The sequence below is a fragment of the Lethenteron reissneri genome, chromosome 21, assembly GCF_015708825.2.
Source record: "Lethenteron reissneri isolate LAM-NWPU_2019-01 chromosome 21, ASM1570882v1, whole genome shotgun sequence".
Taxonomy (NCBI): domain Eukaryota; kingdom Metazoa; phylum Chordata; class Hyperoartia; order Petromyzontiformes; family Petromyzontidae; genus Lethenteron; species Lethenteron reissneri.
The window spans coordinates 16,134,046-16,162,019 of NC_083799.1; the positions used below are offsets into that span (position 1 = coordinate 16,134,046).

General features: G+C 48.0%; 2 protein-coding genes across 2 annotated transcripts in view; both read left to right on the plus strand.

Moving 5' to 3' along the window:
* The first annotated feature begins 800 nt into the window (after nt 1-800).
* On the plus strand, nt 801-6,636 carry LOC133345328 (uncharacterized). Its single transcript, XM_061556000.1, has 7 exons — nt 801-845; nt 2,879-2,946; nt 3,114-3,230; nt 3,553-4,906; nt 5,049-5,186; nt 5,803-5,944; nt 6,259-6,636. Exons 1-7 carry the CDS (start codon nt 807-809, stop codon nt 6,354-6,356), a joined length of 1,956 nt encoding a protein of 651 aa, XP_061411984.1. The 5' UTR covers nt 801-806; the 3' UTR covers nt 6,357-6,636.
* Nucleotides 6,637-10,849: 4,213 nt separating this feature from the next.
* LOC133344947 (obscurin-like) overlaps nt 10,850-27,974 on the plus strand; it is a 60,835-nt gene continuing 43,710 nt past the window's right edge. The window contains 12 exon segments of the mRNA XM_061555276.1: nt 10,850-11,358; nt 16,585-17,339; nt 18,119-18,356; nt 19,360-19,479; nt 21,250-21,324; nt 23,709-23,952; nt 24,071-24,343; nt 25,113-25,373; nt 25,867-26,184; nt 26,534-26,806; nt 27,228-27,506; nt 27,635-27,901. Of these exon segments, the coding sequence (XP_061411260.1) occupies nt 16,624-17,339; nt 18,119-18,356; nt 19,360-19,479; nt 21,250-21,324; nt 23,709-23,952; nt 24,071-24,343; nt 25,113-25,373; nt 25,867-26,184; nt 26,534-26,806; nt 27,228-27,506; nt 27,635-27,901 (3,064 nt within the window). The 5' untranslated portion in view covers nt 10,850-11,358; nt 16,585-16,623.

Below are 27,974 nucleotides of genomic sequence, written 5' to 3' on the forward strand. Positions count from 1 at the left end.
TCCAAAACATCGGTGCTGCAACGGCAACATAAGGTTTGGACGTCTTAGATTTAAGTTTGCCAATAAAGATTGAAGGTAGTTTACGATGATTTAAGATTATCAAACTAATGAACTCTTTTTTGTATTTTACCAGGTAAGGTTTACTGAGCCATTAGCTTCTTTGTCAGAAACAACCTGGCTATCACAAATTATCATTATCACGTGGACATTTAAAGCCACCAAACACTCTAAGCGCGTGTTTTGGAGGACCTGGAGAGAGACGCCGCAAACTCCAAATATGCAGCAGCAGCAGCCGTCAGGGTCGGGATGGAGCCCACGACCTCCTGCTGCTGCTGCGTGCCGGGCCGTCGGAGTTGACGTCTCGCCCCCCCCCCCCCCCACAGATGTCCTGGATCCGCTCCGGGTTTTGTTTTTTTATTCCGATCCGGCGATCCGGGCCGGGTCTTTGGCGCCCTCCCTGCGCGGCCTGCAGGGGGAGCGCTACTCCAGCTCCCCCCGGGGGGTGCGGGCCCCGGTGGGGTGGGGGGGGTGCCCGGGGGGGGGGGGAGTGCCTGGGAGGGGGGGTCCTCCGGGGGGGGGGTGTCCAGGGGGGGGGGGGGGTGCCCGAAGAGTTGGGGGAGTGCCCGGGGGGGGGGTGTCCAGGGGGGGGGGGGTGCCCGGAGAGTTGGGGGGGTTCCCGGGGAGGGCGGGGGGGTGCCCGGGGGGTGGGTGTGCCCGGGGGGGTGGGGGGTGCCCGGGGGGGGGGGGGTCCCCCGGGGTGCCCCCCCCCTCCTCATTTCGCGCGCTGGCGGCAGAACGCGGGCGCCATGGAGCGAAATTCAGGCGTCAATTTCGGGTTCTCTGAGGTAAATTGTTTCTTAAAGTAACATACTTTTTGTGTATATAGTTAGTGTAGTATTTGCACAGCATTACACATGTAAAAACGTATTTATGTTAAAAGCTGTGTTTTATGATAATCGTGTATGCATGATCTTAAACATTGATATTTCTAATTTTGCATTGTCTTACAGAATTTTTTAAATCGTAACTCCCATTGCGTTATAGTGACCGTATTTGTGAGATGTAATGCCATGTGGACAGTGAAATTAAGAAGTTTTACGAGTCACACTTTTGCAGTCGTTTATCGAACCGACGTCAAATGGCGGCGGACACGGCGTGGCGTGTGGCGGAGAAAAGTTAAAATTTGACATTTAGTTTTGTCATTTAGTAGCATAACACTAGCTGATTCCCCTCGAGTGTGCAATTGTTTTTATAATTTAAACTAATTTAGTTGAATAAACGCAGCTTACTTGAGGGGGAAAGTTTGATTTTAATCGCAGTATTTCAACGAATGTATCAACACGTTTAAAGCAATTGGCTGCTCGACGTTTCCACCTGGTAAAGGCACTTCGTTAAGCTATTAATTGTGACGATGTGGCTTATAAAATATACATCTATACAGCGCAGTGTGCCTTACCTGATAACACTTAAAAAATAGTTTATTTTAAGCAATTAGAACGGCAAGATCTAGGTCCCATGCACTTTAACATTTTTTAAACAATTACTAATTCCTGTTACGACGAAAGTTTTTTTAATTTGATAGACGAATTGTTATAACAGGTTAACTAAAACGTAGTAAAGTATTCAATCGCTGGGTCTTTCGGGATGTGAAGTTGGATTGGGCCTCCATCCAGCAGTGGATTGACCCATCTCGGACCATTCTTTGTAGTTGCAAAATCAAATAAATAAATTAAAATAACTAAATAGTGATTTAATGTAGATATTTGTATTTATTATTATTTTGTGTGAAATAAAATAATAAATGAAAATGATTAAATAGCGATTCAATGTAGTTATTTTTATTATTTTATTTCATTATTATCTTGTACCTACGTGACTTTACCTAAAAAACCTAAGAGTATTATTCCTTGCAGTCACGAAAACTTCAAATCTAGAATCAACAAACCAGATAGTACACTATTTTTATACATATCGCATAACTCCAACGTTGTTGCAACATTTATGTCATCGCCCGCAGTTGTCGAAACCTTTTGAGCAATGTTTGCGAGTGCACATTGCGTGTTTAAAGTGTTTAATCAGCTAGCCATGGTCGCTCCACTGCTAGATGCAAGCCTCCCTCTTAAGTCGCCGCCAGCTCACACCATCATGCGAGATTATAATAATTGTCTTTTTAATATTTAAACAGCGTAATCATTTTATTTTGACGCTTACGCGTATGTTTGTACACCCGTATTGCACGTTTGTTTTGCACGCCCTATAACTTAGCGACACGATGCAATCGATATGCTTTCAAGAGGGAGGGCGAACACGTGGCGGGCAACGTTGGCGCGCTCGCCAACCCGTGTTAGGGGGTGGCCGCCAATATATAAAATAAAAACACGATTATATAAGAAATCCGCGAATATTAAGGGTTTGCTGGGCACCATTTTTTGTAGTTTACAATTAATATTAAACATTAATTATACGCGCACACGATTCCTAAATCTTAACGAACAAAGTAAACACCTGCCAAATATATAAGTACAGTATAAAACTCCGCCTATGTATAATTGTATGAAGGTTATGGAACCCATTGACATGTACAGCCATTGCGCCGCCAAATCCACTGTTGGATTGGGGTTCTTGAGACTCCATTGAGTGCCCGCGTCACGGTGCAGATTTGCCAAATTCGCATTTTTTTAAATTCCGAATCCACGTTGGCAATCATCGCCCCCTATTGCGAAGACTTTGAAAGACACTCGCGAAAGCGTCGTGAGACTCGCCATTAAAATACGTATTCAAATGGCCCCTCGCCTTGTAATAATAAAAGTTGTTTTTTAATTCCCGTTTTCTTTAGAGCGATTTCTCAGACCTGTCCAATATGAATCCGTCATTGCAGTATCACCCCTGGTCATCGGTTACGGACGAGCCCAATGCAACAAACGCACGTCCATCGCCTTCAGACAGGTGATGATGTTAGTCTTGTACATCTTCAGCTGCTTTCATGCTGTATTCGAGCTCATCAATTGTTTTTAAACCATGTGTATTCCTTACCGCAAGTGAACGTAAAATATGTAGGGCACAACATGTGTTGGGATTTTTAAGTTGAATTGATGCCTCGTTTCATTTTTCAGTGAGCAGATGTCTTTCAGTGGCTTTGACATTGCCCAGGAAAGCCCTGACATGTTTGGCATGGTCTCCAATTTAGTAAATGACTACGAAGAACCATCGCTTGATACCTCCACAAGCAGGTCCGATATACTACACGCATACTCCATAAGGTTACGGTTATGATGATATTCAGAATGTTATTATTGATACATTTGTATGTGGAAAATACAGCATTGTTGGACTACACAGGATTTATAGTTTATTGGTCATGGCTACGTGTGACGAGTGAAGTATTGCTTGTGGAATGTGGCAACATTAATAAAGGTTAATGAAAAATTATTCCATAATAGTGCTAGATGTTTAATTCCACAAAACGCAATAAAATGTAAATTTGGATCATTCAGTAATTATGGTTCATTTTGCATACTTTAACTTATGATATGTGCTTTATATTTCTTACAGAATTACACCAACCTATGATTTAACTATGCTTTGGAATGCCTTAAATATCAGAGACGCTGTGGATCCTTTAGGAAGGAAAGTTTGCGACAACTTAATGACTCCAGAAAAGACAAGTGAGAAGAAGTTGAATAATTTAGGTGTAAGATTCCAGTCGAATTTTCCCTTATCTTTAAGGAATGAAGGCATTATTTTTACAAATCAAATTATGGAGCCATCACGTGACAGTTCATTATTTCAATCACGGATAGTGGAATCTCCCGTGAATAATTTCCATGCAAACAATGGCAAGTTTGACACGTACTCGCATTCCACAAATAACAGTGGGAGTTGGGAACAAAGATTGGACACTAATGACATAAATTATTCCAGAGTTCATGCGGCCATGGGTTTAAGACCTCAAACAAAGTTTGAGAAAAACATAAAGTCATCTTTCAGCTGTGTAGAAAACGATACATCACTGAGCAGCTATCGTATACCAAACACAGTAAACTCTCCTATTGGAACCCGTGTATCAGACACACTACCAATCTCTAACAGCAGTCATAACCTTGAACTTAAAAAGGAACATCAACAACAATTATTGGACCTCGAAAGCCGTACATTGCTTGGGGAACAAATTCCATTTGTTGCCACGAATGGTTTATTTTATGGACATTGTACAAATGGACCAGCCTTGGAAAATGTGATGAATGAACCAAACATTGATTGGTCAAATAAAAGAGATGAACACTCATCCCCCTTTATCAGAAGTCAGCATCATGATTTGGGTGGCATTAAAAGAAAACTGAATGCGTCACCTGAGTATTTTCAAACAAGCAATTGGAATCGGAATTCTTATACTTCTGAACCAAACAGTCAACAAATCCCTCATTATCAAAGTGACACTTCAAACTTGCAAGACTTCAATAGTCAACCAACTTCGTCTTCGTACCTGTATTCTTCGCTTGAGTTAAAACAGAGGAATTCAAGTCAATATGTATCATGTACTTCTGAACCAAACAGTCAACAAATCCCTCATCACAGTGACACTTCGAACTTGCAAGACTTCAATAGTCAACCAACTTCATCATCGTACCTGCATCCTTCGCTTGAGTTAAAACAGAGGAATTCTAGTGAAAATATATCTCCAATCAGGAGGAATTCTCTACCACTTGGTTCATTCCTTCCTGAACAAAATCCTTTTTGTCAACATGACACATATGAAAAAATTAGAGCTAAACAGGCTCATTCTCTTCAAGTACAAAATGCTTGTTGGATGCTGCAACAAAGTTTTGATAGACCAAGCAATGAGCTGTGCATCAGCATAGAAAAGTGTTTGATGAACGCAAAAGCTCTGACAAGCGAAATGAATATGGTAATACATTTTTACGAATCATTCTGTTTTCAAAATGTATACGTTTTAACACACTTATAAGGAACTTTACTTTCCAGTTTTTATTTTGTAATATTTATTTAATTCTTAACAGCTGTTATGCAAATTGTGTTTTTATTCACAGGTTGAAACCAAGTTATTGAAAAACTACTCGGGTTTGTATGTTTCCAGTGTTGAAAGCAGCAGTCCTGTGCATTGGCTGGATGCCAATCATACACACATCAATAATCTGATTTTTTATCAACTGAAAGAGAATTTGAGAGTAAGGGGCATTTTTTTAAAATCTCACCTTATCTTATTCCATATTGTGACATGTGCTAATTCGTGCGAATAAAGACTTGATTGCTTTAAAAAAATTATAAGACAAAAAATACAAAAGAATATGACTAACTTATTTTGTAATGTATGATATACAAAACATTTTACATATTCGACCTGGTTTTACGTGTATGCCTAGATTTTTTAAAATCAAATATACCCCAATAAGGGAGAGCTGCAAACTATTCGTGAATGATTGCTCTAACCCCCAGGCACTAAACGTAATTCAGGTTGTATACACGTTAATGGCCACCCCATTTCAGGCAACCCAGAATAAAGCAACAGTATCAGATACAACTTTTAACATTTCATATCCATCATGGTTGGCTTCTAACACGTTGCTCATAGATGAAGTTCACTGCTGCTGGCATAATTTTTTGCAACATTGATGAGATTTAGATAACATCTTTTTTGAATGTTATATTACGTCGTTTTAAATTGCGTATTTTCAAACATGGAGCATATTGAATATGTTAATATTTAATTGTGTTTTGTTACTTAGTTTTCCATTTTAATAAAATTTTAGATCAGAATATCACTTATTGTGTTTTGATCCTCAGTTGAAAATCCTTTTTGGGAAGATGGAGAGCTTGTGTGGTGTATCGGTGCCGGACAGCATCATGCTAGATCTTGCCAATCACTTGAAGGCTGTTCGCTTGGTCAAGCTTTGGCGGCAGGAGGCCAGCGACATATGTGGTGAAGGTAGGCAGAGATTTGTTTTATTACATGTATGTTGAACTGCTTTCACGCTGTATGTAGAAAACCGTCCTCGGAGGTGCGGGAGAAGGAAAAATTAAACACATCAAAAAAAGTCGTTTTCAGTTTAGAAGTATATAACAGCATATGGGTAGTGATATTTTTTTATAAGGTAAAGCAGCTCAGAATATTGCGTGTGAAACATGTTTCATGAGTCATTTATATTGATGTTTCATCCATGCATGCACTGTATTACATGATTACGTAAAAATGCATTCAATTAAATATGAAAGCATGACTCGGGTATGTGTTCTTTGCAGGTGGGCAGACTCTGGTTGGATCCGTGATGCAGTTGTTCATGTCTATAAGGAAATTACGCACATCCCTGTGGTGTGTTTTGCAGTTCACTCTGCTCTAAGTGTCACTTATAATTGCATACTTGTGAGGAAGGGATTATGGAAATGCTACCCAACCTTACCTTATTGTGACACCTTGCATCAAAAAACCACACGTGCCTCGTATATAAACATACTCCAACTGACCATCAAACATTCATCACAATATGAATTGTGTTTAAATGTAAAGGCTTACCTGACGTTCCCTATCCCAATGACACCCTTCCATTGTATTATTTTGAAATCAGGTTGTGGGCCGCATCATGTGTGGGGCTGTTCTTGGACTAAAGGACAAGCATGTCCTACAGATTGGGTTAACTTCCATCGGCTCAGTCCACTTAACTATTCTCCCCTGAATGGTTTCTGTGCCACTGGCTCCATCCCTTTGTTGGTCATTCTTAAAAATTCACCTAACACGACTCATCTGATATCACTGCTAGTCTTTAATTGCATACTCACATGTGCGTAAATTTTAGGTTTATAATTATGTAGAGATTTAAATACGAGAAAAAATGAAGTGTGTTACACCATAAGTGAACCAATCTGTTCATGACTACATCGTTCCATACTGTAACTATTTTTCATCGAAATCGACAGATGTAATCATAATTATGATCATCTCTAGAAATTATCGTATGCACTTACACTTCATTGATGGAGTTGAAGGATGGTTTCAGAATTGTTTTAATTCGTATAATTATGTTCCAAGTTTTAAAGCAGACACTGCATTCAATATTTGGGAATGAGTTAAAAGCATGGTTATACTGGTAGGAACCTTCTGGTTACACCAGCCCACGGGATTATTGTGCCCGTACGTCGTGTAGGGAGGGACAGGGTGGGGTGGGGCTGGGTGGGGAGGGGCTGGTCACCCTGTGGTGCCCTTATAAAACTCAACGTTTAACCTACACACGCCGGCTTGTGCCCGCCCTCACAGTCGGCAATATATGTGGAATACACCAAGCCGCCGTTGACCCTGGCCATTGACTGAGCAACCCAACGTTCCTATCAGCTCCCTCCGCAGGAATGTGTTACAGAGGTCGCAACCGGATACCCGATACCCGGCTACCCGTACCCAGCTGGGTACCCAGCTGGGTACGGGTAGCCGGTTACCCGTTTGCGACCCTGGTGCAGCCGGGTACGGGTAGGCCGTGAGTCACTGGTGAGTAACCGTTTGTCACTCATTTCCCAACGTCTTGTCTCTTCTCACAATTCAAGTTCCTAGAATCAACCCACCCGCACCTGCAACATGGCTTCATCCCAGAGGTCGCAATCGGGTACCTGTACCCGTTTTTGACCTTGGTGCGGCCGGTAACGCGTAAGGAATCAAAACCCGTTTGCAACCTCTGATGTGTTATGCTTGGAGTATAGTTTTCTCAAAGCCCATATTACATGTACTTACATGGGCTTGTGAATTTTTTTAAAAAATGTGCATGAAAATTACTGCACAAAATATTTGCTTTTACTGCATTCTGTTGGTGCACAAATATCAAAACGTCAATAACTTCCTTAACATAGTATATACTGTAATACGGGATGTTTCGGGCAATGGCCCTTAGCACAGAATGGATGTGAGAGACAGTGCCTTGTATACCTCGGATCCTGATAAGAATTAAAGTTGGGATGTATGAACAGTTTTTCCATAGTTACATATGCAGGTTTCTTTGATCCCTACATTCCTTTGAACGCTTCAATCTTTAAATGGGAACAGTCATGTATAAGGAAGTGTATTCTAATTATTAATTGAAATGATAATTAAGCCCAGGAAATTAAAGTTCTAATGCGGTTGGAATGAGCTCAGGAATTCACTCAGTGGATTGTGCGAAAATTGTTCATCAGGACTTCCACGACCTCTGGGCTTTCCATGTGCTGAAAAAGGGTAATTATTTACTTTTTCTTTTAAGGCTCGTTATTTACATGGAACAAATTTGGTACCATTTTAAGGTGAGCATGCATGCATGCCTTCCCAGAAATATAATGCCACATTGTTAAATGTATGTGTTTAAATCTTTGTGTAGTGCTTTGTTAATCGATGTTGAAAAAAAATCACCCAAAAATTGTTGGAGTTACTGAATAAAATCACCGTTGTGAAAGTGTTTTTTTACTTTTGTGCAATAAGCTAGCATTGCATGCGGATTTGCATGATATGTAACAAGTGATTGGCAAGCTATTTCTTGCTAGTCATTTCCCAGTGGTACTCGCTGGCCTGCTTTCAGTCACCGTGATAATGAGCTTTCTGTCTGCCAACACCAATATGACACTAAACGTTAATATCAATATCACGTATATGTAAATAAATATTTGTTTACAAACTGAAGACCCTCATCACAACTATGATCACAATGTAACCATGGTTTAATAACTATAACCCCCCCAAAAGCCATAAAAAATTACACAACTGCATAATCACGAGTATAACGATAACCAGAATGGGCACATCCACAACTGAAACTACGGTATTTTATAACCTAAACAGGCAAGTAACCATTATGGTATTAACTGCAACCATTACATTACAATCACAGCAGCAATATAACCATATACATTCTAATCAGCCATACACAACCACGACGTCTCGTCATGGAATTATGCCAACTTGAACCTCGGTGTAAGAGTGAATGCGACCTATACCGAAAAAACTTCATGCGGTTCAGTTCATTAGGTATAGCCCTGTGAGCCATTCGGCTTTTGACTCGGGTGCAACCGCAACAAACACGAACAAGGAGCATCTTAAAGTGACTACGCGCAACAGAAAAATCCAGGAAAACAGCAAAGTCATCCAGAAAAAGCACCGTATATCAATGCTGTGTGCAAAAATCCCAGTGGGATGCAAATCAAACAACCATAAGAATTTAGATTAAAGTTATCACTCTTAACTGTACTACAACAAACAAATGACTAAAACGTTTTTGAAATGAAAATAAAGCTATAAAAACAATGTAACAGTGATCATAGGAACTGATTCAAATTTAGCAATAAACGATATACATAACATGTATGGCCAAACTTTACAGCCATAGCTGTTTCAGGACATCCACTTACAAAAGTAATGTATTTTTGCATACTTTCTTGGGAATGCCTTCGGTAAGATAACCTTTTTAGTTTTAGCATTTTTGAGGGTCCAGAGCGTGCCGATTGGCTGGACAATTACAAATGAAATAGACGCTTGTTCCAATACGCGATACATTATTTGGATCCCACTTTTAAATACTTATTAAAAATCTTGCGCAATGCCTTTCCAATTACATCACTCGTGTTCCTGTTTACCTGCGAACAGTATTTGGTTTGTCAGTTTTTGACTTGTTATCGCCACGTTCAAACTGACTACCTATAACAGGAAATGGCCAAGGCATAGATTGCCCTGGCGGCTTTGCGGGTGTTGCCCAATTCCCACGGGGAATCTGGAGCTGCACCACCGCTCTCTAACAACACTGGATTGTGTCATTTCCTAATTGCTTATGCCTCAAAAGTACAGAAAATAGCTATTCCCACAAACTTTGCTTTTGTGACAGGAAAGTGATATTTTGAAATGTACCTTTATTCAATGACAAAACGGGCGAATTTGTGTATTTTCGTTCACAAAGTCAGACAAAAAAATCCATTAATCAAAATTGTCATGTATATACTAAAGTAATACCAAAAAAATGACTACAACCAAGGCGCACTACCACAGGCGGGACTGGCCACAGCGGACCGAGTTCTCTGGGGAGGAACAACGTCAAGTGGGAGCCACTGGTGGACCCCCAGCAATGTGCTGATGCCACCACTCCACATCGAATTGGGCCTTATGAAACAATTTGTCAGAGCTGTAGATAAGGAGTCGGCAGTCTTCAAGTATCTTCAAGACTTCCCTAAGCTGTCTTGAGGCAAAGGTCAAAGCCGGTGTCTTCATCGGACCACAAAGAAGATCCTGGAATGCAATGCATTCCCCAAGAGCTCAGTAAGGAGAAAGCGGCTTGGAACATCTTTGTCGCACTGGTTCGTGCCTTCCTGTGCAATCACAAGGTCGAAAACTATGTGGAGCTGGTTGACACTGGTGAAGAACTACGGCACAATGGGCTGTAGGATGTCTCTCAAAAGTCCATATCCTTGATGCGCATATTGATCAATTCAAGGAGAACATGGGAGCGTACTAAATTCAAGGAGAACATGGGAGCGTACTCGGAGGAGCAAAGTGAGCGCTTCCACCAGGATATACTGGATTGAACACCGCTACCAAGGACAGTATAACGAGAACATGATGGGAGACTACATTTGGGGGCTGATTCTTGAAAATGATTTACAATATAATAAAACGTCTAAATCTTTTGAAGTAATTTTTTTATTACTTTAGTATAAATTCATGTTAATTTTGATTCATATGTTTTTTTCGGACTTTATGTGAATGAAAAGACACATTCGCCCGTTTTCTCATTGAAAATATGTAAATTTCAAAATATTACTGTCCTGGTCACAAAAGCAAAGTTTGTGGGGACTAATAGCCATTTTCTATATTTTTAGGCACAAGCAATTACGAAATAACACTACCCAGGAACAAAAATTGTGTTACAAAGTGTAATGGGGAGGGGGGGTTCTTCACAGTGGTTCGTGGGCCTGGCTGGTTGGCGTGCACGCGTGTATCTGGGAAAAGTGTGGCTAAATTTATCAAGAGACATGTGGACGACGAGAGAGGCGGGGTCTTAGGGGCGGGCGGCCGTGCGAGCTGACTCGGCACCCTCGGACCACGCTCGCATCCAGTGACTCCGGGCTGCGGGGCACGGCACCCATCCACTCTTACAGCTCCTTCATGCGGGGATAGGGGGGTTTCTCTCGCTTTCGCCTTTCAGATTTCCCTGATTTGCCTTCCCGTCCTCGGTTTGGTTCCCAAGGGCTGCGCCTTCCGCACGGAGTTTGGAAGACCTGTTTTTTGGAGTGGTTACATTCGTCAGATTTGAGTGGTATCTGCAAACTACCGAGTTGACAGCGCAGTGAGCGCCCGAGCCGAGCACGGACACACGAGGAAGGGGTTTTCGCGACTTGTCCGGAAAGGTACTCGACAGCACTGCAGGGTCACCTGTTGCCCTCAGCTTTCCTCCTCTTGTTGGTAACTAACCCCGCGCACACAGCCGATCGATCACCCTGACACCGTGACACGATTGCTGCGTGGAAGTCAAATTGAATGAATTCATATTTTTCGAGAGGTGTTTGTGGCATTTGTATCCTGTGGCTTTGTCGCCCGGTCGTTGTGGGCCGACCACCGTCGGATTGTGGCCTCGCGACCCGGGGAGTTCAATGAAATTGTTTGGGTTCAGGACACTTCGATTTTAGAATCGATTTAGCCTCGTTTGTGCTGTCGCGCTAATGTTGATTTTCTCATGTGTTCTGCGTTGCTTTCCTGTCCGACTAGCATGACGTCACATTAGCGCATTGATTTGCTCAGTAAATGCTTCTTATTTGTAGACGAAAGGAATATCCAATTTACGAATCACTCCATCCCCACAGATTCGGCTGATCGTCATGATAACATCATATTTCTGCTTTCAAGCCCGCAGTATTTTTGTCGGTGTTGAGTTTTTTGTTATTTATACTTGTGCACTACTGCCAGCGCAGTCTCACCAAGTGATTCGTTGTCATTTGAATCATGAAATGTACGATGCCTTATTTCTATTTTGATATCAAGGGTATCATATCTCACAGCCCATGACGCCTGGCCAGTGTGGACAAAATATCCTCCAGAGGGCTTCTGTAGAGCTGTCTCTGGCTGGAGGTCCTGCGAATGAATTGCAGGGCTGGGCCGCTAACTCTTCGATACACGACAGCCCACTCCTCCTCCACCCCCAGCAGTGAATTGGGGTCCGCGACCCCTCGTGCGTCATTGGCTCACTCCCTTGCCACAGCCTCGACTCGCGAGCGCCTCGTATCTCGTAACATCGAGCACGTTCCACGCAGCTGCTGCCCTGCGAATTAGAGAATCGTAGAGTGTGAAGTTGATATTTCACAGCGAGCACATCTCGAGAACGACACCGATAGCCATATCCATTGTGTTGCCACTGCGTCTCATGAAAGTCGAGCGTGCACTATTTGCACAGCGTACGAGAGCTTTTGAGCAGAGCTTTAAATTCTCATGGAATATTTTCCGCCCCCCCTCCACTCATCCACCGCAGCGTAGGTCCAATGAATTATTTTTCCGGAACTCAGCCCCGGACAGCTCCGGCTGAAATATTAAACCAAACGCGCGTGTCCAACGCGATCCGTTTTCATAGAATCGCTCGTGTACAGTCATTGAGTTATGAATTGAGAGCGCACTCTATTTACAGATTACACAATTACAGAGTGGGATATCACAGCTACTGCCTATTTATAGAACTAATCATGATAACTTCACCGGGAATCCGGGAAGTTAAGCAAAGTTGAGCCTGAAGAGGACTTGGACGGGCGACCAGCGTTCATGTCAAAGCAGGTGGTGTCGGCTCTTGTGGTGGGCTACGTTGTCAACAGAGGGCAGTGCAGCGAAGTCAGTTGTACTGAACTGTGCCGGTGTGGGTAAGCCCTCATCCAGCAGTGGATCACACGATGCGTGTACAAGTATGATATTGACGAGTGACTGAGTAACGGCCGTGGATTCTAAAGATGTTCAACAAGAGCTTTACAAATATTAGATGTGGCGAATAGTCGAGACAATGCTCACAATGAAAAAACTTTATTTTATTTCGGACCCCAAATGTACGGCCTGGAGGTTCATTGGTGTTAATAATAGGGCAGGTTCGTCGTAAAGTGCGCTAAGCCTTGTGATAAACACGACCATGTGTTCCCCATCAACACCTCCCTGGAGTGTGACACAACAGTTGCCTGAAGTCCATGAAGCACCGGGTGCCTTCGCGTCTGAGGACTTGAATCGATTCCAAAGTCTCACTTAAACATCATTCGCGGTTAACGTGAGACTCGGCCTATCATCTCGCCGGGTTCCATAAAATAAGGACCACTTTTCGTCGTCCAGTGGATAAACTGCGCCCGCCCTCCCCAATAAGAATGTGAAATTTCCACAACTTACCCAGCGCTGCCAATAAGACACGTGTACCACCCACAATTGTTTCAGCAGTGAGACGCTTTGACCTTTTGACTTTGACTATTATTAGCGAAGGCTGACAATGTTCATTGATTAGAAGAACAGCCCCCCTTACTCGTAAGACCATACGTTCAAATCCCATCCAAAGTTCACTCTAATATGTATCCCCTGGCGGGTGAGTGAGATGATCTCCAAATATCAATTTGCAGCGCCTGATAAAGTGTCTACGACCTATAGGGTGTTGGTCACGTGGCTCGTGTGTTGTGAAGAGCGGAACACGGAATTTTTCCAGCACCGTCTCCGATAAACGAGCAATCACCCACGCCCGCCCGTGAGGAGGGGGACGCTTCGAGGGCCCCCACGGTTCACCAAGGCGGGAGGAACAGAATCTCTGAATCTCAGAATCGAGTGTGAGTTGGGTGGGTGGGGGGGCACAGCGGTTCCAACCACAGTTCGTGCGCACATCTCGGTGTTTACGGCAACACTGAAAGGCGGCTAAACAATAAAAAGGAACCTTGCGAGGTGCTGGAGGTGCGATTAGAGGTAGGGTCGGTGCCAGTGGAAGGGCTAGTAATCGTGACTTGTTGACTCAGTGGTGAGCGTTAGAGATAACACTGCTACTAGTGGCTGGTCGGCTGCTTGGCTCGGGCTATGGTCAGTTGTTAGGGTTGGGGCAAGTTGCAGGACTACTAGTCGGGACTGGATTTCTAGTTTTTATGGGTTTGCGATTATGGCTGGTTGGTTAGCTCGTTAGGATTAGGGCCAGTTTAAATGTTAGCTGAAGCCAGTTGGCTAGTTAGTCATGGCCAATGGGTGATTGACTCTTCGGTCGTTAGGGCTGGGGCCAGTTGAAGGGCTCTTTCCAGTGGCTGGTTGCCGACTAACTAGTTGGTAAGTGTCAGCACTCAGGCGACTGTGAGGCTTGGCTAGTGAGCTCGTCTCCACACTGCTCTTGCTCCATCCTTCCCCATTGCAACGCGTCGCTTGTTGGGTTTGTGTCGGCTGCTCGTTTTCGGTATTCACAGAGATAGTGACGTGTATAATGCAGGGGGGGGGGGGGTTGGGTTTAGATCGCGTAAATAGAAATGTGTCGTTCAACCCGCCACCACCCGACACAGCCAATTGCTAAGGTTTGTCACGTAAACAGAACGTGCCAATTCGTCACTAGTACAGCACACCGGTGTGTTGGAGCGCCAAGCCACAACATTTACAATCTGAGTACGACGTTTCGCCAATGATTACAACTAGCATCATCAGGCGACAGCCAGATTTGTGGAGAAGTCCACCTGTTTAGTTCCTTACATAGAGGCGTAGATGTGGTAACCACTAAAAAAAAAACCTCTGTTGTGGATGATATTGGTCGCGAAAGCCTACGTGTTAAACCAAAGTTCTGTGTGTGTGGCTGTACCCGTACACAATGTAAGTGCGTGGTGGAGCGCATTCCCCCCTCCACCCCCCCGGAGGCTCTGGCCTGGTTGAGCTGTCTCCCGTCCCGGGCCCCGCAGTATTTATAGCGGCGTGACGGCCCCGGGTGAAGATTGCGCTGAAGTGGGGCGACAGCTGCCGCTCGCCAAGGTTACAGTCCCGCTACGCCGCAGGGCCATTCGCCTGCTGCCAGATCATCCTCGCAAGACTTTTGAAATCTTATTGTAATGTATGAGCACGTGGTGATGATGATTGTGATGGTGACGATTCATCGCCCCGGGTGTGGATTGTTAGGATTATGAAATATGCATGCGTAGGGTCGTGCGTGCATGAATGTTGTTATGTTTACGTGAAATTTATGGGCGATGATCGGATCCAGAGAAAACAAATGTGTCAATATTTACAGATGACAACAATGACTCACGGCCCCTCCTACGCTCCAAATAGCACTAACCGGCGTGGTGAAGTATGGTAAAAAAAACCATGACTGACAGTCTGGGAAAGTCTCCATCCAGCAGTGGATTGAAAAAGGGCCGTCAATTATTATAACTTCCAAATAAAGAACTCATATTCTAAAAGGCAGGGGCTGCACAAATCATAAATACAATGTTATCGTAGGTTACTTCATGTGGTAAATGCGTGAGTTCAATGCAATGTGTGCTGCTATGTCGTGTTGATGGGGACGGTAGTGGTGGTTGCTGCTCCCTCTTATAAAGTTCGTTTAAGTTTCAATTGAAACGCACGAACACAGCGAGCTTTAATATTATTATTGTTGTTGTCATGCCAATGGCCAAAGAAATTCACGTAACACATTGGGCACAATGGGAATTGCATTCCACTCAACGCGTGCCAGGCTTGGCAGCGTTTAAAAATAAACCTGGCAGTGTACACGTGCACTCGTACACACACACGCGCGCTCGCTGTGCCACTCACTCCGCATAGACTCTTATAGCAATTACACCGCTGTGCTCTCATCCAGAACAGCCGCACAAACACGACAACAGCAATTAGAGAACACTTTCCACGACCAAAGGGGAGAGATCATCGATATTTAAAAATGGAAAGTTTTGTAATCCGGAAAAGTCTCAGAAACTATTTGCAGGACAGTCGTGCATTCGGGATGTTCGGCCATTGCCGATTACCAGTGTCTGGGAGAAAACTGGGGGAGACCTCGAGAAATGCCAGGCATGGGATGGGGGGTCACACTCAGCACTGCCACCTCCTGAAAATCTGGCAGCCCCACACCCACAACACCAGGCAAGCCTTGGTGGTCACCCATCCAAGTACTAGGCAGGTTCAGACCTGATTAGCTTCAGTGATCCAATGACATCGGGCTCACTCCGGGTGATTTGTTCCAAAGGATATGTATTAAATAACGAGCTATGCTGTCATGTTCTGGAATTGATCCTTCACGCAGGAGTAGTACAATGAAACAGTTTAATCATAGGTCTCAAATTTTACTCGTAAAATGCCACGATATTTGAAAAATGTCATGAAGCATTGCCTGCCCTTTACAGTAAAACTGACCACACTGGGAGCTTGCCAGCGGGTGGTGGAAACCGCTCTGGGATCGCTGTCGCCACGCTCGTGCGCTTCTCCTAAACAAACCTAACTCCATCGCCGCATGTCCCTTACACGGGGACAAAACGGAAAGAACGCCGACACCTGTCTGTCCACCATCTCGCCCGCCCGCCCACGCGCCCATTCATGCTCGAGCTCCATTCGAGCGCTGCCAAGCGGTCTCTCTCACCCTCTCCCCCTCTCTCTGCCTTTTCCCATTCCAGGCCGAGCAGTCTCCTTCCCGCTCTCCGCCTCGCCGCGAGATGTTCAACCGCAGGGGCGGCGAAGCTCCCCGCTTCGTGTCGCGACCCAAGTCCGCGTCCGTGGCCGCCGGCAGGGACGTCACGCTGAGCTGCTGGGTCGCGGGGGAGCCCAGCCCCGACGTGGCGTGGGAGAAGGACCGCCGGCCCGTGCGCCCGGACGCGCGGCGCAAGCTGTCGGCGGAGGAGCGCGGCGCGCACAGCCTGACGGTGTACGAGGCTCGGGGCGACGACGCCGGCGAGTACACGTGCCGCGCGCGCAACAGCGCCGGAGAGGCGGTCGCGAGCGCCACGCTCGACGTGGACGAGTCAGCGCCGTTCCGGCTCTCGGGGTCGCTCCGGCTGCGCGACCGCGGCGGCTACGGCGGCGGCGGCGGCGGCGGCGTCGCCGCACGGGAGCCCTCCTTCGTGGTGCGTCCGTCCGCTCAGAAGGTGTCCAGGGGGGCCGACGCGACCTTCAGCTGCAGGATCTTGGGGAGGCCGCCCCCCGCGGTCGCCTGGCAGCGGGACGGCGTGGACGTGGACACGCTGCCCGACGGCCACCGCTTCGCCGCCGAGTTCCGCGACGGCGTGCACTCGCTCACCGTGAGCGCGGCGCGCACCACGGACGCGGGCACCTACTCGTGCCACGCGCGCAACCGCGCCGGGGAGGCCGTCGCCTCCACGGTGCTCAGCGTCTCGCTGGCAGCGCCGCCTTCGGACTCGCTGCACCTTCACAGGTCGGGTTGCTGCACAAATCGCTGGCCTGTTCTAGACAGCACTGGCCTGTTTGTATATAAATTACTGGCATGTCATATGAATGACTGGGGTGCTATCAACGTTCCTGGCCTATTCTAGAAATTACTATGTATGTTGAACTTTTTCTGGCCTGCTATATAGAAATCATTGGCCTACCATGGAAGTTACTGATCTTTTTTATGTATATTACTCGCCTGTTGCATCCAAGTTACTGGCCTTTAAATCAAAAATATGATGTTGCAGTTGGTATAAATAAAGAATGTTTGAATCCACTAGCCCGTGTTGTTTCATCAAGAAAACTTTGGGACTGGTTTTCACCGTTTGCATCTCAAATGCCTTGTCAGGCTTGATAATAAAAAACTGCTTGCCTTTCCCGAAATTATTAGCAAGAAGATTCTGTCTTCACCATGAGGCCCTGTTCGCTGTTAAAAGACATGGGTTTTGCTGCATAAAGAAACTCAATATGTGATCTTGTGAAGCAGTAAATGCTGAATAAAATCAGAAATAAAAAAAGGTTTCATACTAAGCAGTAATACATTTTTAAATCACTTATGGGGTCACAATGTTATTCGGGGGTCAGAATTCGATTAGAGATTTGATTTAAAAAAATATTTTTATTGTGTTCCATTGCTATTGTTTCTCATTCTGTCTCTTGGTCAGGTTGAAGAGGTATTATTGCGCAATATATAAAACAATCCGTACAACTCTTGCACAGCCTCGTCTCACGGCCGCGCGCGACCGCTGTGACCCGCGCTCGCAGGTGGAGCGAGGAGGCGAAGTCGCTGCCGCACTCGCACCTGCACACGACACGTGACCACGAGCGCAAGAAGCTGGAGCTGCTGCGGCAGAGCGCCGACGCGCGCCTCGCCCGCCTGAGCCCCTACACGCGGCGCGGGGACGCCCGGCTCCTGGGGGCGCCCCACGTGACCCTGTCGCGGTCGACGTCGCCCACCGCCTCCCCGGACGGATACCTCTCTCCGTCGAGGAGCGCGCCCTCGGTATGCGGCGCCGTGCTCGTCTGACATTTTTCCTCCTGGCACTGGCCGGGCGGTGGTGGCGCACGCCGCTAATCTGGCATTTGTTGGAGGCGAGGGTTGGCGGATTGCATAAATATTGTGCAGCCTTCCTTCCCTTCGGTGTCAATGTGCCATTCCTTTGCTTGCCAGGATAAGCTGGTACAGAAAATGTGAACTCCACCTGTTCCCTCTGTATGGGATAGAGTGTTTCTCCCTCGCACGCGTGGATTTTCTCCAGGTGTTCCGGTTCCCCCCACATCTAAACACTCAACAATTGTCTGTTATAACACCTTCATATATAGAGGAGCACAGAACTTGGGGCATTGGGTTACTGCCTGCCTGCTTTTCCCTCTTGTCTGGGTTTCTTTGTGCATCTGAGTCATTTACGCTTTTTGAGAGGGAGTGAATACTGTGCGGCTTATTATTCCTACAGTATTAGACCTGTCGTGATGGTGGCACACACCGGTGTTCCGGCAGCTTTGGAGGTGATACTGGGTGTACCGTGCCGATTCGTGAAACTCCCAGTCCTGCTGAGCTGCAAGGTGGCCAGGAAATTGCAGTACAAAAGAAAATGTAATGTGTCCGTGTGTGTAGAGCCTCGGCGTGTGTAGAGCCTCGGTGTGTGTAGAGCCTCCCACGAGAAGCCAAATTCTCATCAATCCAATTGGCCAAATATCTAAATGCACAGGACCCTCCTGAGAATTAGTGTTGAGAGTCGGTGTGGCTTTCCTCGGTTACGGAAGTGAAACAATCGTGATAAAATTAAATAAAACGTGCAGTGATTTTTTTTATTATGAACTAACGTGTGTTTATTTTTGGACAGGCACCAAATGCCGCAGAGATTATTCGAGGGCACTGCTGAATAAAGACCTTCATTTGACTTGGTGATACACTCCCTGGGTAAATGAAGGAAAATGAGAGCCACCGCCCGCTGGCGTGCGTGCGTGCGTAGCTGAGAGGCACACGTGCTGTGTTGTCACTGCAGTCCCGGACTCATTCTCCTGTGGCTGGACATGTCGACGAGTACCACAGCCGCTCCTCCTACAGCTACCGCCTCACCAGGGACTACACCTCCAACTCCTCCTCCACCTCCAGCCTCTACACGGTGAGGGTCGCGGGAAAGCTGCCACAGTTCTGGTTCTGCAAAACGTTCAGCCGGCACACATCGTTTATCCACACCTCAACCAAAGTGGCCCTTATTTTATGGAACCCGACGAGATGATTGGCTGAACCTAACGCTGACCGCGACCGATTTTTTTAAGTGGCAGCTGGTTTCTACGTGAACCCCGCCCACTATCACGTAGCCCCGCCCACTCAATAACTAGCCCCTCTGCCAACTGTGCACGCTGCCCAGAGGTAGTCCCCTGCCCTCGGCACGAGGCTAGAAAATATTTACAAAGGTAGTCCCCTGCCCTCGGCACGAGGCTAGAAAATATTTACATTCGGGACAAGACGCTGATTTTCTCAAACGTTTCGAGACGCATCAGCGTAGCCTTTCTGAAAAGAGCACTGACCTGGCCCAAAACCAGGACATTTGGTAGCTTTACCTTGGGGGCCGAGTTGTGGAAGCGCCGACAGAGCCTGGAGACTGGACCCGGGCCAGTGGCAAGCGCCGAGTTAGCAGATCGGAGAAGCCCGTTGCTTCTCGCCGGTGCGGGGGCTGCCAGTAGGGATGAGCGCAGGATGAGTGCGTGTTCACTTTCTGCGTGGCTACTCGGTCAAGGTATGTATGCGTGTATGTTGAACTTCTTTCACACTGCACGTAGCCGGCCGTGCTAATCGAAGGTGCGTGGGAGTGGGGGAACAACATACCAAACACAAAACGCAGTTCTAAAGAAATTAGGTTGTCAATCTAGACGATGATTTAAAAGTGCATCGCTCCAGTGGGTTCCGAATATCGGAAGGAAGAGCGTTCCAGACGGCCGCAGAAGGTAAGGGATAATACTAGCGACTGATTAGTTTGTGTGATTAGGGGTAGCGGTAGAATGAATACCGGTTGGCTTGCGGGGGTTAGCTCGTGTACGTTAGGAGTAAGCGTAGCACTATGCTAGTGGCTGCTAAGTTCAGGGTAGCGGCAGGGCCGTAGTTTGAGGCTTGGTGTGCCCCATCCCACCTCCCCCTTCCTGCCCGTTCCAGCAGGTGACCTTCTCAGTTCTGGGAAATTCTCATTCCTTCTTGTCAGCTGGCAAGAGCGGTGTCACCAGCGCACATCGTCTCCTACACATTCCAGCGCGCTGTCTGACGACGAATTAGTTGAGACCGCAGGGAATCCCGCGTCGAAATGTTGGTGTATTTACAAAAATATGTACGCGCGTACGACTAAATACACTCTTCAATTAATGGAAAGGCCATTGTAGTCTTGCTCAAAGCACTAAGATTAATACAACTCCTGCCGCTGTTGGACCGCAGTAAACGCCCGACTGCATTAACAGGCGAAACGCATTCCCAGATGTAACCGAGTTGGGTGCAGCGAGTTTGGTTTCGAGTGATGAACTTCTCCTCACACCTGTCCTGTCCACTCTGCCACGCGGTGGTGACACAAGTAGCAGACTGCAGCATCACAGCAGACACGCAGCGTCACAGCAGACACGCAGCAATTCACGTTGGCCTGTGACAAAATCACCCTGAATTTGTTGATATCGTTATTTCAGCATCTTATATTCAAATGCGATCGAGGACACTACACACTGCACGCACCTGGTGGTAAACATGGTAAACAGCTGTACACGGGAGGCACTCGACAATCGTAATTGAGAAACCCCGCTACACATTGACAAAGTAAACCCTGTTACCGTCACGATTCATCACCTGTCACTGAAGCGTCAACGGGTGAGCGGTGACGCTCCGCTGACTGACCGCGCGCCTCTGCTTGTAGGGCTACAGCCCGTCGCGCTCGCCCGTGCGAATGGAGGAGAACCACGACGACAAGAACTTGACGAAAACCTTCAAGGTGCGTGGTGGGGGTCCTCAGCAGGGCACGCCGCCTGCCCCGCGCCGCTCACGGGCCTCTCTTGACGACACCGACGCTGCCGCGTTGAAGCAAAATCGTTCACCGACACTGCATTGGCGGTGGTGCACGAGCAAAATAAAAATAAAACGTCAACAAAAAACCGCAATGACATTAAGGTCACAGGGTCAAAAACACTGTGGCATTCAAAGGAAAACTAAATATATGATAAAATATGTAGTGGGCAATGAACCTTCTCCGTAGGACATGGAATAAGAAGAAGGGCCGATAATTTACACTTTGTATACACTTTGTATACACTTTTCCTTTTAAGGCTATTGACAAACGCTTTGGGTTTTCCAACGCCGCAATGGGTGGGCCGAGGGTGCAATATCATGCCAAAGTAGCAAGATAAACAATTACTGGCTTCCTGTTCCATCGCTGGCACATGGAGGTTGCAGTCCAGTGACGATATTGCACTGATCTGCTTCTCGTTCTCGTGACCGTGATAGGTGCGTGTCTTTCATAAAGATTGTATAATGAACCTCGGTATGAACATGGTTCAAGTTTACTTTGTTTAACCAGGTGAAAAGCGAAGACACCAGGATGAGTCTTGTTTGCAAGAGTGATCTGGGTTGTCACCAAAATTACAGAAGGAATAAAACAAAGTAAGACTTTAACCGAAGAAATTAAAATCAACCTAATATGAATCAGTGCAAAAACAATACCATTACAGGACACGTCAAACTTGTGCACAAACATAAATCTGTTACTCCTTGGTTCTTTCGGTAAAGTCACGTAGGTAGAAATGAAATAAAATAAAACAAATCACGACGTTTCGATCGCAACACAAGCGATCTTCATCAGGTGGAACAACCACAGCAATAAAAATGCTGAAGTAGGCGAGAGAGCATTTTTATTTGATTTCTAACTACGTGACTTTACCGAAAGAATCAAAGAGTATGGATTCCTGCAGTCACGAAAGCTTCAAATCGAGATAAATCTAATTCTAGATTTGAAGCTTTCGTGACTGCAAGGATTGATATTCTTAGGTTTTTTCGGTAAAGTCACGTAGGTAAAAAATTAAAATTAATAAAATAAAATAAAAATCACGACGTTTTGGAGGCAACACAAGCTTCCGTCTTCAGGTGGAACCATCACAGCCCGACAGCTGTATCAGCTGTCGGGCTGTGACGGTTCGGTTCGGTTTGTGACGGTTCCACCTGAAGACGGAAGCTTGTATTGCCTCCGAAACGTCGTGATTTTTATTTTATTTTTATTTTATTAATTTTAATTTTAAATTTTTTACCTACGTGACTTTACCGAAAACACCTAAGAATACGAGATAAATCTGTTAGAGAAAATAAAATTCCTGTCGGGAAAGTTGGCAACTCTCTTCTTTACTTAAAAACAAACCCCGCTAGCCGCAGGCCATGCCGTGTGCTTAATGACGACGCTGGGTGTCTGACGTTCATCTGCACACAGCGGTGTTGGTTACCTCAGAGCCACTGTTGATGAGGAAGGCAAGAGGGGAGCCACACCTCGACTGCCCTTTGCTTGCCATAGCTCTCGACCTCTCGTCACCACTGTTGTGTTGCGTGGCCTTGTGTTGTGTGGTGTTGCGTGGTGGTGAAGAGAGGGGTTGGAATTTTGGGAGCTTGAGCCATGAGCCGGAGAGGGAGAGATCTCATGAACAGGAAGGTGTTGGGTCTCAGTGGTTTCCTCCGCTCAACTTGCTGAACACTACTCCACTTTATCGGTTGCAAGTCACGTACAACCAGACACGTGGGCCAACCACTTCTAACACTCTCTGTAAATAAATTCATGTTGAACTTCTTTCGCACTGTATTTAGGCAACCGTGCTGATCGGAGGTGCGGGGAAAGGACAACAAATTAAACACAAAAAACAATTCTCTATGTCAATCTAGATGATGATTTAAACGTGTAGATAGCTCCGAGCGTTCCAGATGGCCGCAGAAGCGCATCTGAAAGCGCCGTGCGATGCGGTGACCGCCGCCTGTGTTCGATGGTGAGCCAAAAGCCGCCGCTGCTGCTGCTACTGCGAGGATGACCGGATGGAGTTCGCGTGATGGTGGTTTATTGCTCATTGGCGAGATCAGCGAGATATTGTGGTCCATTTGTGGCAGCTATTGGGTAAATATATTGCCGGGGCATGGAAGTCTGTGAGGGTGGGGTAGGGGGAGTAGGGGGAAGGGGGTGTTTGTGGTTTATCATCTTTATAATGAACAGATAAACATTGTTAAGGTCGTTTTAAATGTATTCTTCTTTCATGAGGGAGTGCCTGGCCCCACCGCCCCCCTAACCGTAAACCGCCACGGCAAGTTTCCTCCATTCCCGTTTCGTGTCCGTGATCTCCTGGGCCACAGGTGAGGGAGGGCAAGCACGCCCGCCTCAGCTGCTACGTCACGGGGAAGCCCAAGCCCGAAATCGTGTGGAAGAAGGACGACGAGGTGATCTCCCCGGGGCGCCGTCACATGATCTACGAGGACGACGAGGGCTACTACATCCTCAAGGTCCTCTTCTGCAAGCAGAGCGACAGGGGGCTGTACACCTGCACGGCCACCAACGTGGTGGGCAAGACGTACAGTCCCGTGCAGCTCATCGTCAACGGTGAGTCACTACCGTGGGATCTATGCACGTGTGCGCTGCACGTTGAACTTCTTTCGCACCGTACGTAGCCAACCGTGCTGATCGGAGGTGCTCGGCGGCGCGGCGTCGTCGTGCGCAGAGCCGCTGGTGCCCTTCAAGGAGCGGCTGCGCGACGTGGAGGTGATGGAGCGGCAGTCGGCGACGCTGCAGTGCGAGGTGCCGGCCGAGTCGGCGCGTGCCAGCTGGTTCATGGAGGAGACGCCGCTGGCGCCGAAGGCCGACAAGTACGTGATGGAGGAGGAGGGCACGATGCGGCGCCTCACCATCTGCAACGTGACGGCGGACGACGAGGCGGTGTACGTGTGCGAGATGCCCGAGGGGAGCCGCACCGTCGCCGAGCTCTCCGTGAAAGGTGACGGCGACGCGCTCGCCTCGCTTCCTTGGTTGCCGACGTTCACGCGTTACCCTTTCGCCACCTTTTACCTCCTCCCCGCCTTCACGGTTATGCGAGCCACGCGGCGTGCTGTTCCGGGCTCGCGTTTTACTTAAAATATTATTTGCCGGTTAAAGATAAAGCCAAGTGTCTCTTATCTTGTAGCTGCAAACATTGACTTTGCGTCCCAGACTGCCCAACGCAAGTTTGAAGCTTCGTTATTCGGTGTTCTCTCCTGATACGCGCCGCAGGATTTCCTCGCGTGCGCAGTTTTCCAGACATCTCAATGTAGGACCCTCTTGAAGAGAGTCTTGAGTCATAACGAGGCCTTCCAGAATATATAAAATACATCTAGGGCTTCCCTGAGTGGAGGCACTTCTGGCCATGGTGGTGTAATCGAGCAATTTAACTATTTTTATTTTACCAGGTAGGACCCATTGAGCTATTAGATTTTTTTCAGAAGCGATCTGGCCACAAATGATAGCTCAACGAAGTGGCTTTTCATCTGTAAATGTATAGCAGCCAAATACTCTGAATGTGGAGGGAAAAACCGGATGACCCGGTGAAAAATGCATGCGACGGCGGGGAGAACATACAAACTCAAAATATGCAGCAGGCGTCAGGGTCGGGATTGAACCCACGACCTCCAGGCGAGGTAGTGAACATCTCGCCACCACGGCGGCCAGTTGTAGGGATGCGCCTTTAACTTTACCGTTTGTTATCATTATTATTGATGTTGCTATTGCAGGTGCCATTGTCCAGAAGCTTCCCCGACGCACCGAGGTCCGAGAGAAGGAGGTGGCTCACTTCCTGGTGGAGCTGGACCAGGAGGGGGTTGGCGGCCGGTGGCTGAGGAACGGCGAGGAGATCGACGCGGGAGCCCGGGCAGTGGTTAAGGTGGATGGGAAGAGTCACTCGCTCACGCTGGCGGGAGTAACCCAGGCGGACGCGGGCGAGGTCAGCTTCGTCTGCGGAGACTCGAAGACGTCGTCACAGCTCATTGTCACAGGTCTCTACGAAGATGGTTAACGCGTCGCACGCTTTCAGATGCGCTTTTGCAGCCGTCTGGAACGCTCTTTTTTCTGATATTAGAAGCCACTGGACCTATGCACATTTAAATTTAAATTGAAAACTCATTTGTTTCGAAGCTCGTTTTGTGTTTAGGTTGTTGTCCTTCTCCCACACCTCCGATTAGCACGGTAGGCTTAGTACAGTGCCAAATAAGTTCAACATACATACATTTACAGAGAGTGTTAGAATCGGTTTACCCACGTGTCTAGTTGTACGTGGCTTGTAACCGATAAAGTTGAATAGTGTTCAGCAAGTTCATCAATCAATATTCATACGTACAAGATGAAGAGTTAACATCATGGAAATGTTCACGTTTGCTAATTTGGCTCCTCATTTTTTAGATATTGATTACCAATAAAAAAATGTATAGATTTTTGAAGATTATGGTGTCCGTGTGCGTGTCTGTGTGTGACCTGCATCCCGTGCATTAGCCCCACGCCTGGCTCCACCTGGTGCTCCAACCGACCCCAAGGTGACCTCACAATCGGAGAACTGGGTCATGCTGGCCTGGAAACCGGGGCCCAAGAAGGGTAAGGCGGTGGCGGCGGAGGCGGACGAGGCCTTCGTGGTGGAGTACTGCCTCCTGGGGAACTCTGCATGGGGGCGCTGCCACGACTCGGCCAGCGTGCCCGGCACGGAGTTGCGCGTGGGCAACCTCCCTGAAGAAGGCGACTACCTCTTCCGCATCTCGGCCATCAACAAAGCCGGCCGCAGCCTCTGTGTGGAGGTTCCGGGCACCTACTACATCGGTGAGTGTGACGGCGCCGCCGCCGCATTGGGACGTGCGGCCAATCTCACCAACAGGCGTTTGGCCTCGTGTGTACGTGGGGGGGTCCTGCTCGGCATTGACATCTCGTGCCCACCTCTCACCTCAAATGCCTACCGCACCTGGCATCCGATACTTACCAGGCTCAAAATTACCGGGCTAATTTGAATCGTAAAATATCCCCACGTGACAACACTGCGGACATCATAGCGGGCGTGTCGGAAACTCGCTGTGGGATCGCTAAACAAACCTCGCCCCATCGCCGCACGTCCCTCGCACGGCACGTCCGGCATCGATCGGCGCTTACCCGGCGTGTCGTCCGCGTGCCGCAGTGCCGGAGAGCCGCCTGTCGCTGGCGTCCGTGCCGCGGGACGTGGAGGTGCTCGCCGGCGAGGACGCCGTCTTTGTGGTGGAACTGTCGGGCGGCGCGGCGGGGAGCTGGTCCATCGATGGCGAGGCGGTGCGGGCGAGCGAGCGGCACGCAGTGCAGCACACACGGAACACTCACACGCTGATGATCCGCGCGGCACGCCCGGGCGAGAGCGGCGCCAGCATCCAGTTCGTGTCGGATCCCGTCCGCGCCCAGATGAAGCTCATCGTCAAAGGTCAGGGGGCGGTTGGGGGCGACTCACGCCGCCGAAGTGGGCGGCACGCGTGTGAGCGGACGTCGTCGTCGTGTCAGATATTACCACCCGCTGGGAAATTGTCGGAAATGCGTGAAATGTCAGTTTTATGAAGTTGCATGAGGCGAATTAGAAATTGTCAAAGAGTTTGTTTGAGTAGTCTTCCTAAAGAATCTGCATATGAGAAAGAAACAAAACGTCATTCAAAATGTATAAAAAAGCGCCATATTCAAGGTTCCCCAAAAAGATCAGCCACGTTTTTTTCCTTCCTCATCATAGGCAGTTGAACTGGCTTGTGCTCTTCTGGAATTGAGCACAATTATGAATGTATGCAAAAGACACTGAGTAAAATAAACCAATGGCAAGAGTAAATATAACAAATGTTGTTTTGTTGATCCCTTAGAGCCGCCAGCCACGTTCCGCAGACGCCCGGATGCTCAGACGGAGTGGCACGTGGCCCCCGGGGAGCGGGTGGTGCTGAGCTGCGAGGTGTCCCGAGCGGACGCCGCCGTCACGTGGCTGAGGGACGGGCAGGAGCTGGCGGCATTGGCCAGTGGCGTGAGGCTGGAGAGCGTGGGGCTGGCGAGGCGCTTGGTCATCCAGCAGGCCCGGACGAACGACTCCGCGTCCTACAGCTGCCGCACGGACGGGGACTCCGTGGACTTCACGGTCAGCGTCAAGGGTGAGGCCGCGCCGCCGCTGCCCGCCAGCCCGCGGGACTTGTCGCCGAGCGCCGCCTCCGCCTTTGCTTGCGCAGCTGCCCCCTCGCCGAGCGTGCGTCTCCCCCCCCCTTCTCCCCCGTGGACACAGAGCCCCCGCTGTTGTTCTCGACGCCGCTGACGGACGTGCTGGGCGTGGCGGGCGAGCCTCTGGTGCTGCGCTGCAGGCTGAGCCGGGAGGCGGGCGACGTGGAGTGGAAGAAGGACGGGGTGAAGGTGCGGCCCGGCAAGAGGCACCGCTTCGCGTCTGACGGGGCGGCGCGCACGCTCACCATCGCTGGCGCGGGGCCGGAGGACGGCGGAGAGTACTCGTGTGAGACGCCCGACGGGGCGACCCGCGCCACCGTCACCGTCCAAGGTTCGGCTCATCACCCACTCAGAAGATGCCGGCACTTGCAGGGTTTCTGTGCTTCGAGCATCATGGCATTTTG

What these genes read in the sequence shown, in the direction of transcription:
- LOC133345328 (XM_061556000.1), top strand. Translation starts at nt 807, where the DNA reads ATGGAGCGAAATTCAGGCGTCAATTTCGGGTTCTCTGAG. An exon ending in CTTGATACCTCCACAAGCAG is followed by an intron (nt 3,231 to 3,552) that starts GTCCGATATACT and finishes TATTTCTTACAG; the next exon opens with AATTACACCAACCTATGATT. An exon ending in CAGCGACATATGTGGTGAAG is followed by an intron (nt 5,945 to 6,258) that starts GTAGGCAGAGAT and finishes TGTTCTTTGCAG; the next exon opens with GTGGGCAGACTCTGGTTGGA.